This window comes from Dendrobates tinctorius, unplaced genomic scaffold (genome assembly GCF_039654945.1).
Source record: "Dendrobates tinctorius isolate UK_male_01 unplaced genomic scaffold, ASM3965494v1 ptg000025l, whole genome shotgun sequence".
Taxonomy (NCBI): Eukaryota; Metazoa; Chordata; class Amphibia; order Anura; family Dendrobatidae; genus Dendrobates; species Dendrobates tinctorius.
Window position 1 is genome coordinate 22,689,757 of NW_027361693.1, and position 12,669 is coordinate 22,702,425.

General features: G+C 41.6%; 1 protein-coding gene across 2 annotated transcripts in view; it reads right to left on the reverse strand.

Moving 5' to 3' along the window:
• LOC141084632 (cadherin-9-like) overlaps positions 1 to 12,669 on the reverse strand; it is a 453,456-nt gene that overhangs the window by 356,950 nt on the left and 83,837 nt on the right. For both annotated transcript variants that reach the window (XM_073569459.1, XM_073569458.1), the window contains exon 2: positions 11,743 to 12,026. In XM_073569459.1, coding sequence (XP_073425560.1) covers positions 11,743 to 11,967 — 225 coding nt within the window. In that variant the 5' untranslated portion in view covers positions 11,968 to 12,026. The remainder of the gene's footprint in view (positions 1 to 11,742; positions 12,027 to 12,669) is intronic.

Here is a 12,669-nt window from a genome sequence, read left to right on the forward strand (position 1 = left end):
CATTGCCAAAATGATGAGGGATGACGACTACTGGTTGGCCAGCATCCTCGATCCATGCTACAAAGTCAAATTACACAACATCATGCCACAGGAGAACCTAGAGATAATATTGGCAAACAAACAAGCAACTTGGGTAAACCGTTTGTTTGAGGCTTTCCCAGCACACAGCAGCGGTGCTGGTTCTCCCGCAAGCCGTAGTGGGCACAATGGAAGAGATGCTCGTGGTGCACACTGCCAAAATGGCGTTGGATACAGGGGTTTCATGACCATGTTGTGGACTGATCCCTCAAGTACCGCTCACGCGACTGATAATACTGCATCGATTAAAATGACAGGAGACAGCAGTTGTCAACTATGGTACAAACTACTTTTCCTCCCATATTGATGTTCTCCTTCACAGGTCATTCCCCTTTGACTATTGGGCCTCTAAACTGGACGCCTGGCCTGAATTGGCACAATATGCCTTACAGGAGCTCACTTGCCTTGCTGCTAATGTGTTATCTGAATGAGTCTTCAGTGCTGCTGGATCAATCCTGACTGAAAAAAGGACCCATCTGTCGACCCAAAATGTTGATGATCTAACCTTTATTAAAATGAACCATGCATGGGTTTCAATGGATTTTGTCCCACCTTCCCCTGATGACACATAGGTTACCAGAAAAGTGCCTCGGTTTTTTCCTCCTCTTCCTCGGACTTGCCCAATTGCGCCCTTTGCAGCAGCTGAATGTCCAGCCAACACGTCAACATATGCCAATTTTTAAACCTCCTTGACTGAGCTGCCCACCCCTCCCCCAATGGCTGGGGTCAAGACCTGGCACACCCGGGCAAGTGCAGTTGCTCTGAATAGGTGGATGGGCCCACTGATGTCCAACGGCAAAGGCACAGGGCCTCTCATAGTACAATACAGTGTCTCAGATGGTGGGAGGGCCCACTCGTCGTCAGACACACCAGCGTACTATGAAGGGCCCTGTGCCAGTACTGTCGACCACGATTGTGCCCCCCCGCTTGGTCATGGCCACAGCACTTGCAAGTTGCAATACTTACCTCTCCCTGCTCCACTGCTGTGTAGTCTGGGCAGTTAAATCCTTCACAGGGACAGCCATTAGAAATTAGGTGTATTGATCAATGATGGCTAAGATGTAGCTATGGCCTGTCCTGCTGGCCTCTACCTTCAGATGATCAATGGCTACCATTTGAAATGGACGTCTACTTACAAGCGGATGCAGTGGTGGTTTATGATCACCTTTCACAGTTGTGATAGTCACAGACGTGTGACATTCCTGCCACCATTTTTCAATGTCTCCTCTCATGCCAATCCAATAGAATCGCCTATGGCCTGTGGCTTCTGTCTTTTGCACTCCAAAATAACCAGACACATCATGATAGGCAGTGAGGACCATGGGTACATCTCTACTTGTGATCACAATTTGATGGAGAAGAGTAACGGTGATGTGATCCACGCTACTGCGATAAAGCAAATCTTTCTTCACAAAGAACCTTTTTTGCTTTCTCCACAGGCACAGTAATTGAGGGTCTGCATCGCCTCTGCAACATCTACGGGAGGTTTTCCCGCAATGAGTAATTCTAAAATTTCCGCTAACACTCGACTTTGCGTCTATACTTGTATCAATGTAGTTTCCAGTAGCGGAGATTCTGGACTGGCTTACTGAGATAGAAATATATAGGAAGATTGAAAAGTACCACAACACTGTATACTGGTGTACACTATGAATACCTTTCACTTTTTCTACTTTTTTAATTCTGGTAATACATAGTGAGCCTGTGAGTGTCTGTGTCTGACTCCGGAAGTATAGACGGAAAATTAACCCTAGACTGGACACACCTGGTATGTTCTGATGCGTTACCTTGTTTTAAAAATTTGTATTAAGGTATGATTTGTAGAATAACCAACTGTGGGGGGACCATCTTCTTGCCGCAGACAAACACGAGACTGAGACAGAGTTTGTATTGAACAGGTCCATTTTTAGTGCCCATCCTTCTGTCGACAACAGCAATTCACCACAGTCGTTTCTCTGTACACAGGCCCCGGTACCTTCACTTCCTTTGTAACTATAATCCTGTCGTCCTCTGTGGCTCTTCCACTGTGGCTGGCCTAGGCCCAACCACCACAGCGCTGCACCAGTCTGAGCACACCGACCGTATGATAGCCAGAGGCCGTCTTCTTCTGCGGCTACCGTCCTCTGGGCCACCCCCCGTGACCACCTCAACTGTCATTCCTCACTGGAGCCTTTCCACTGTCTCTATTTCCTCTGCAGAACTTCCTCTTTACTGTGCTCTCTTCGCTGACTGACTCTTCCAGAACCTTCCCTCAGCCTTTTATACGTCCAGTTCTGGTAACTCCGCCCACCATCACCTAACAGTTTCTCTGACCAATGGCAGTTATTCAGTCCCACTCTTACACTCTCCACTGCCCTCCAACGGGCAAGTTAAAACACTGTAGCGGTTTCACACCTACACTGCGCTACACCTCTGTTTCTCACAACAGACTAGTTTGTCAGTCCACCTTCCCTACATCATCCATAGTGAGTGAGCCTGTGTGAGTTACGCCTTCTATATATACGGTGAATCAGAGAAACAAATTCTTACACTATACTCGATACAGCTTGTATCTTGTTATACAGTACCTTTGTTCGACATTTAGCATTACGGTCAAATTCATACTGTTTAAGCGTCTGAGTGTGACTACAGGACTATTTGTATGGAGATTTCAATTGTACCCTAAAAAATATATACTTGCTATCTTGTTATCCAGGACCTTTTTACAACTTTTTTTATTATGGTCAAAACCAAACTGAGTGAGCGTCTGCAGGTGACTACGGAAATATATACCGATATTTTCAATTTGGCCAACACTGTACACAGCAGAATGCTTCTGATACAGTAGCCTTTTTAGCTACTTAGATTCTGGTGCAATCCTTAATGAGCCTGTAAACGTCTGTCTGTTACTCCGGCAATATATTTGGAACTTTAAGATTACCCCAACACTGTATACAGCTGTACGCTTGTGTTACATAACCCATTTACAGCTTTTCATATTCTTGTGTAATCCATACTGGGCCTGAGAGCGTTTGTGTCTGCCTCCTGAAATGTATATGGAGAATCAGAATGTTTACACTATACTATATATACCTTGTATCTGGTGATACTGTACCCTTTTTCAACTTGTTATTTTTATTGGGTAATCCATACTGAGCCTGAGAGCGTCTGTGTATGCCTCATGAAATATATACGGAGATTTACTGTTATCCATAGACTGTATAGAGCTGTACGCTTCTGATACAGTACCATATATCCGCTGGTATTTAGGGTCCATTTTCCAAAACATGAGGAAGTATGGTGGAAGAGGATGTGGATGTCGGCAGGGAGGGCCAAATGGTTCTGATGGTTGTGGTGGTGTATCTGCTGGTAGTGCCAAAAACACAATAGCAGCTAAGGCAGGAGGTGTTGAGGCAGTGTCATGGTGTAGCTCTGGAAGGCCTGGAAGTCTCCCTTTTCTGGGAGTAGGTAGACTGCTTTTAAAGCTAGAGTATCAGGAACTGTTTGTGGCTTACATTGCTGAAACAGCATCCAGCTCTATCGCCTCCTCTTCTGAAGTTGTAAAAAATGTAAGCCCTGAGTCATAACTGCAGGCTTCTGGTCAGGAACAACCCCTTTCCTTGTGTCCTTCACCCACACCAAAAGTGAAGGATGTGGAAGCACACACCTCAGATTACTCCATGGAGGTCTTTTCACATACCATGCCTGGATTAATTAAAAATAGGGCCCATCATGTACTGGAGCAATGTAAATGGGGCAGATCAGACACTGGAGCAGCATCTAAGTGGCCCATTATACACTGGAGCATTACAAATGGGGCCCATTATATATGGAGCATTATTAGGGCCCATGATACACTGGAGCATCATCCATGAGGCCCATCCTGTACTGGAGCATTGTAAATGGGGCAGATCAGACACTGGAGCAGCATCTAAGGCGCCCATTATACACTGGAGCATTACAAATGTGGTCTATTCTATATGGAGCATTATTAGAGCCCATCATACACTGGAACATCATCCTTGAGGCCCATCATGTACTGGAGCAATGTAAATGGGTCAGATCAGACACCGGAGCAGCATCTAAGGGGCACATTATACACTGGAGCATTACAAATGGCGCCCATTATATATGGAGCATTATTAGGGCCCATGATACACTGGAGCATCATCCATGAGGCCCATCACATACTGGAGCATTGTAAATGGGACAGATCTGACACTGGAGTAGCATCTAAGGGACACATTATACACTGGAGCATTACAAATGGGGCCCATTATATATGGAGCATTATTGGAGCCCATCATACACTCATTGGAGCATCATCCATGAGGCCCATCATGTACTGGAGCAATGTAAATGGGGCAGATCAGACACTGGAGCAGCATCTATGGAAGTTAGGGCAATTCCACTCTGCACTCTGGTTCTGACCCCAATCTCTTAAATGAATCATTGGCATGGAAGTTAGGCCAATGCCACTCAGTGCTCTGGTTCTGACCCCAGGCCCCTCTTAAAGGGATTCCCGGTATGGAAGTGAGGGCAAATTCACTCTGCGCTTTGGTACTGACCCCAGACCTCTCTTAAAGGGATCTCTGGTATGGACATTAGGGTAAATCCCTCAGCACTCTGATTCTCACCACAGGCTTCTATTAAAGCGATCATTGGTATTGAAGTCAGGGCAAATCCACTCAGCGCTCTTGTTCTGATGCCAGGCCTCTCTTAAAGGGATCCGCGGTGTGGAAGTTAGGGGCATTCCACTCAGCGCTCTGGTTCTGACCCCAGGCTGATGGGATCATGTGGGATAATAGGGGTAGTAGTCCGGTGGCTCTGGCTGATGGGACGATGTGGGATATTAAGGGTAGTAGTCCAGCGGCTGTGACGGGATGATGTAGGATATTAGTGTAGTTTTCCGTTGGCTATGGCTGACGGGATGATGTGGGATATTAGGGGTAGTAGTCTGGTGGCTCTGACTGACGGGATGATGTGGGATATTATAGTGAATGTGGCTATGCGGAGTGGGTGGGGCTATACACTCAGCTACATATATATATATATATAATCATTATAATTTGTTATAACTAACCATAGATAGTTACTATGCCCGAACAGCACAGGACTCTTCAGCTAGTAATATATAAAGCTTTATTCAAAAAATCTTTAAAATACAGAACAAGGCATAAAACAATAAATTAGACCTGCTCACATATCCATGGCAGCTTACCAGCCGGAGAACACCAGCTCCAGCTGTCTGCTTTAGCTTGGGCTGGTTATCAGAAATGGGGAGACCCCACACCCTAATTTTTTTTATTTACTTAAATAATAAAAAAATCATCGTGATGACCCCTCCATTCTTGATAATCAGTCATGATGAAGCTGACAGGTGGGTTTTGCATCCCACAGCTGTAAGTTTTGCCTGTGATGGTCATCAAAAATATAAGAGACCACAAGTCATTTTTTATATTTAATTTATTTATAGCACAGGAGCTGGCTAATTAATACTTTCATCAGCAGCAGCTGTTATCAGTGACAGCAGGTGTAGGCTGATGGGAATAGTACTTTCTCAGCAGCCGATGCATGTGACCAGTGATAAACCTTTTACCGCCAGTCACAGCTGCTAGCTCACACTGTCATCTTACAGCATGGGAACTGCAGCTCTCTTACTGGTGATAATAATCGTATTGCCAATCAGAGCAGTGTTTATCACGATGGCATGCAGATGACCTTGTTGGAAACATGGGAAACACTTGATGTTCGGGGTGCAGAACTCAAACAGTAACACGGACTTCTTTGAGACGTCCGTGTTCGAGTTCATGCCTGAACACTAGGTGTTCGGTATGGACGTCGAATTTCACTGTTCGGGTTTGCCCATCTCTACATATTCTATAACCGCATTGTGGGTTATAAATCTAGCAACGGATAATGTATAGTTGGTTTGAAAAGCCTGAAATTGGTGGACCTGTGTTTTTCATTTAAAAATGTAATCGAGGACCTTAAGGCTACGTGCACACGCTGCGGAATGCTCTGAGGATTTGGCCGCGCAGATTTTGTAAAATCCGCAGATAAATCTGGAGGTCAACAGACCTGCGGATTAGCCTGCGGTTTTGCCCTGTCAATTCTTTCTGTGGTTTAGAAACCGCAGCAAATCTGCGCAGAAAAATCTGCACCGTCTGCACTGCGGTTTTTGATATCCATTGGATATTATGGTACTGTACACCGCAGCAAAAACTGCTGTGGATCCGGAGTGGCCAAATCTGCTGCGGATCCGCAGCAGAATCCGCAGCGTGTGCACACACCCTTATATTCATGGCTTATCCATAGGATAGTTAATCATTTTATGATCGTCGGCCTGTGACACCTGACATCATCATCAATCAGATGTTCACAGTGATGGAAATTGAAGATGTTCTCAGTTATGAAGCTGCACAGCAAAGCTTTGTCAACTGTATAGTAGCTATAGCTGGATATTGCACATACACACCCAATTAATTATAATAGGGAGCGCATGTACAGTACAATTGACAGAACTGTTCTGTACAGCTCTACAACTGAGTACTTATGACCGCCACCAGCAATGAGAATAGCTATTTGGTGGGGGTGCAGGGTATAGCATCCCCACCTCAATACCAATCAGATATTTTGATGACTTATCCAAACAATGGCCATAAATATTAAAGTCCCATAAAACCTCTTAACCCCTTAACGACTGCCGTTACCCATTAAAGTGACAGCTGCTAATTGACCTTATTCCGTATTAGTCATTTTAAATGGTGATCAGGAGGGTAGCACCCCCCCAGGAGTTTTAAGATATCCATGTTCTCCCGGAGAACATGATCAGGCCCAGATGACGCAAACAAAAAATTGTGTCCGCTATTAACCCCTTTGAGATCTTGCTCTTTTTCATTTTTGCGTTTCTGTTTTTCGCTCCCCTTCTTCCCAGAGTCATAACTTTTGTAGTTTTCTGTCAATATGGCCATATGAGGGCTTGTTTTTTGCAGGACAAGTTGCACTTTTGAACAACACCATTGGTTTTACCATATCCTGTACTCAAAAATGGGAAAAACATTCCAAGTGCGGTGAAATTGCAAAATAAGTGCAATTCCATAGCGGTTTTTTGAATTTTTTTTTTACCATGTTCACCAAATCCTAAAACTGACCTGCCATTATAGTTCTCCAGTTCATTATGAGTTCATAGACACCAAACATGTCAAGTTCTTTTTTAGCTAAGTGGTGAAAAAATCCAAATTTTGTTAAAAAAAATTGAGTCATTTTCCGAGACCCGTAGCGTCTCCATTTTTCATGATCTCGGGTGGGGGTTTATTTTTTGCGTGCCACGTTAATGCTTTTATTGATACCATTTTTGTGCAGATACAATCATTTGATCGCCCGTTATTGCATTTTAATGCAATGTCACAGCGACTGAAAAAACATAATTCTGGCATTTTTACTTTTTTCTCGCTACGCCAAAAAAAGGTTAATCCTTTTTTTATTGATAGATTGGGCGATTATAAACGCAGAGATACCAAATATGTGAATGTTTGTTTTTTCAATGTTTTATTTTGAATGGGGAAAAAAGGGGTAATTTAAACTTTTATATATTTTATACGTTTTTTTATTTTTTATTATTTTTAAAAACTTTTTTTTACTTTTGGCATGCTTTAATAGTCTTCATGGGAGATGGTCAGATCGCCTGCATGTAGCAGAATACCTCAATTGTTATGAGCTCCGATTACCGGGCGGCGCTCACAGAAAGCCAGCAGTGACAACCAACGAGGTCTACAGGAGACCTCTGGCTGTCATGCCAATCCACCGGTGACCCGTGATGACGTGACGGGTTCACAAGTGAGCGGATTAATGGCCTTATGACTGGATGTGCATGTTAAATGCTGCTGTCAGAGTTTGACAGCGGCATTTAACGGGTTAATTGCTGAGGGTAGATCACAATTCCACCCACAGCTGTTTCAGGCACATGTCAGCTGTGCTGGAAAAGATGTGGGCTCACCTCTGGAGCCCACATTAAAGTGAGAGAAGCAACCTGCGCAGTACTAGCCCCACACAGGCTGTGAAGGGGTTAAATTAATTTCTCTCTTCTTATATGAAATAACATGTCAGAGGACAGAGATAATGGTGTCCCCAATCCACTATCAGTACCTCTGCCATTCCCCAGGCCCTCCTGTTCCATCCACCAGCTATCCACCTCCTCATCATGAAGGGAAATGGAGGTCGCTTAAGTAGTCCCCCCACCAAGATCTGCCGACTGGCACCCTGCCACAGCAGGAATTTTTCCTTTTGGTTCTTGACTTTTGATAACAGTGATAGACCCTATCATTGAGCTATAAAGCTCAATAATTAATAAATCATCCCCCCTGCATCATCTCTGTAGGCAGATTTAAAAAAATATTTTATAATTTTTATTTCTTTCATTCTTTGTTATTAGGGTTGGGTTAAGGTTAGAGTTGGGTTTATGGTTTTTCTTAGAGTTAGGGATAGGCTTAGGGTTGAGCTTAGGCTTGAGGTTGGGGTTAGACTTTGGTCTTTTTAAAAATTGTAACAAGAAATGATGAAAATATGATGACTAGTGTAAGTGCTCTCTCCCTGAGTTTGCATCGGTTGCTTGGGTACGCTACAAGTATCACCGGAGCTCGAGTGACATGCTCGAGTCCCTGCCTCGCATGTTTTGTGGCTTTTAGACTCCCAAAAAAATAAACATGTGGGGATTGCCTGACATACACAGGCAATCCCAAATGTTTTTAGGCTAACGGACACAAATCATGCGGGGTGGGGACTCGAGTTAATGATGACATATTTAACATGTTGACCTAAAGTTAGCAAGTTCTGTGTAGTACCAAAATCCTCACTATAACACTGGATAAAATCCTTGAGGCATGTAGTTTCCAAAACAGGATCAGCCAATTTGTGTTCCAATATTCAAATGACGCTCCTACTGTTCCAAGCCCTATCGTGCACACAAACTGAACTTTTTCACTACATGTGGGGTATCATTGCACTCGAAAGAAAGTGGGTAACAAACAGTGGAGTACACTCTTTTTGGTGTTGCAAAAGTGAAGAAATTAGGGCCAAAGGCATTTTAGTGATGAAAGTAATGTTTTTTCATTCCACTTTGCATTAATTGCTGTGTAGCATGTGAAGGGATAAAAATTCTCAGTTTTAAAGTATTTAAATGGTGCAATTTTAAAATGGTATCACTTTTGGGGAGTTTCCAATATATAGACACCTCAAAGTCTGATTAGGTCCCTAAAGAGACAGGTAAATTTGGTGAAAAAATGAGAAATCGCTGCTAAACTTTTAACCTCTCTAACATCCTAATTAGTGATGAGCAAACCCAAACAGTAACGTTCGGGGTCCATACCGAATACCTACTTTTCGGGCACAGATCTGCGAACAGACGTCACCAGGAAGTCCGTAATACGTTTTGCCTTCAGCACACCAAACATCGGGTGTTTCCCATGCAGTCATCTGCATGACAGTGCAAGAAACACCAGCATCTCTGATCGGCAGTAAGATTATTACCACTGGTTAGGCCTCTTTCACACTTCAGTTTTTTGCATCAGTCAAAATCCGCCAAAAGGACGGATGGCGGATCCGTTTTAGTACTGATGCCACCTGTCCGTTGTTTTGACGGATCCGACAAATGAAGAATTTTAAAGAAATCGCAGCCTGGAAAAGGAGAGAGAGAGAGAGAGAGAGAGAGATTTTTTTTTTGTCTGGCACCCAGAAAGAATTTCGGGTTAAATCAGTGTCTGGAGGATCTGCCAGAGAAAAAAACGTTGCAAGCTCCGTTTTGAAATCTTTGAGGATGGTGACGGACAGAAACTTTTGGCGGATCCTCAAAAAAAATGGATGCAATGGACAGCAATCCGTCACAATCCGCCATTAATGGAAGTCAATGGGGGAAAAAAACGGATCCTCAAAAGAAAATTGAGGATCCGTTTTTTTCAAAACCTGGCGGATTGTGACTGATTGTAAAAAACTGAAGTGTGAAAGAGGCCTTAGAGATCTGCATGAGCCAGAAGCTGTGAATAGACGTAAAAGTTTACTTCCAGTCAAAGAGGCGTCAGCTGATGTGGGTACTACTCACATGAGCCTATGCCTGCAGATGTTAATATCAGCAAAAGTAGGCACGATTGATAGGAGTATTCATCAGTCAGTGCCTGCGCTATAAATAAATACATTTTATTTTAAATTACATGGGGTCTTTCTATTTTTGATAAACAGCATGACAAAACTTACAGCTGTGTTTAAAATTATTTAAATAAATAATTTAAAAAACTGGCATGGGGTCCCCCCATTTTTGACAACCAACCAAGCTAAAGCAGATAGCTGGGGGCCGGTATTCTGAGGCTAGTAAGGGGCCTTGAACATTGGCTTCCTAGCCTAAAAATAGCAGCCCACAGGTGCCCCAGAAAAGGAGTATCTTTTAGATGCACCAATTCTGGTGCTTTGCCTGGCTGATCTCACTTGCCCTGTGTTGGTGGCAACTCGGGTTCATATTTGTGGGGTTTATGTAACCTTTGTATTTCTAGGTGACATCAAGCCCAGCAGTTAGTAATGGAGAAGCGTCTATGAGACATCTCTCCATTACTAACCCTATACTCATATTGTTTTTAAAAAATACACCCAGAATAAAGTCCTTTATATGAAATAAAAGTGCACACCCTTTTACAAATAAACACATTTATGCTTACCTAACTCCCATTCAATTGATGCCCTGGTCCCCTGTAAAAAAAATAGAAAATAATAAACAACATAAAATTCTCACCTAATGCCAAATCCATTGAAGCCCTGGTCTCCTGTAAAAAAAGCAAAACTTAAAAACGACACTATCCCTCACCTGTCCAACATACTGTCTCACACCATAACACATGTCTGCAATAATTGATTTTTAACCTGGATGGTGCTAAGATACAACCGGCCAGGCTGAAAATCACGAGAGAATGAGCTACTGCAAGCACAATGTGCATTCCCAGCTAACTTCAGTGTGAGTCAGGCTGATAAAATGTGGGGACCTCTAACACTTTGAGAAGACATCTCATAGTGCAGCGCTGAGCTCAGTTAATTCACCGCAGTTCATCGCGAGAAATATTTTTTGCAATATTTTCACAAGTAAACTCATATTCAGCAAATGTTATCATTATCATGAAGTACAGTTTGTCACAAAAAATCTCAGAATCACTGAGATCCATTTACGAGTTCCAGAGTTATTACCACATTAAGTGACAATGGTAAGATTTCTAAAATTTGGCCTGGTCATTAAGATCAAAATTATCTTTGTCACTAAGTCGTTAAAGTGCTTTAGTATTTACATTGTAGTAAAATCTGGCTGTAGTATTATTTGACTAAAAAGGTGCAGATAAATATGCAGGTATACACTATTAAAAACCTTACAAAACACTATCCAGCCCTAAGCTTACAATAAGTTGTAGCAACGGGTGTTGTCAACTGAAAGAGCTTTAGAAATAGCATATTTTGTATCAATGTACATAAATTTTGAATTGTTTTGTGAAATATATTTGGCATTTTTGCATCCATTTTCAAAACAATTCATAAAATTTCCTTTTATTGGTAAATAAGTTATTATTAATGATTACTAGATGTAATAATAGTAATAATAGTATTATTATAGTAATTAGCAAATATATTTAATTGCAATTCTCCTTTTAGACTTACCTTACCAACATACTGTGTGTCTGAACCTGTATATTCTTCAAGTAAAAAAAACTGATTCCACATCCATCCTCGCTTTCTACGTTGCAACACTTTTATGCCATCTTGAGCTACTCCACGTCTGTTTCGGTGATAATATTCCAAATTTGTCCTATCCACAGGTGTTGTTTGTGCCATAAATATCAAATTTGTACACATAATTAAAGATAAATTGTAAGATGTCTTCATGATTTTCCTTTAAACACTTTTTTTTATTCTTTCTTCAAATATTTTGCTTTCAATTACTTCTGTAAATAAACAGAAAAAAAGTATGTGAAAATATGCATGGATTAAAATTTTCTTATGTAACTACATTGGCATGTTATATCCAATAACATAATTTTAAAAAAATAAATACCCTTTAATTTCTGTTCATATTGTACACCAAAAGTCTAATTTTATCAAACTAAATTATTTTTGGCATACATGTCCATTTTTACTAAAGTTTTTTTCTCCTGTTTCTTTATATGCATTACCTTAAAACAAAGCCACTGTTTGACAAAGAATAATGCATAGTAAAATGTTATAAACTTTGACAGGTATCTTAAAAAATTAAGATGAGTGAGAAATCATTGTTTTTAACCCTTCGTGACCGGGCCAATTTTTTAAATTCTGACCAATATCACTTTATGTGGTGATAACTCTGGAATGCTTCAACAAATCCCAGTGATTTTGATACTGTTTTTTCACGGCACATTATCATTTATGATAATAGTAAATTTAGATTGATATGTTTTGTGTTTATTTATAAAAGTATCAGAAACTTGACAAAAATGTAAAAAAAATTGCAGTTTTCAAACTTTGAATGATTATCCCTTTAATCCAGATAGTCATACCACAGAAAAACATGAATAAACCACATTTCCCACATGTCGGCTTTACATCAGCACA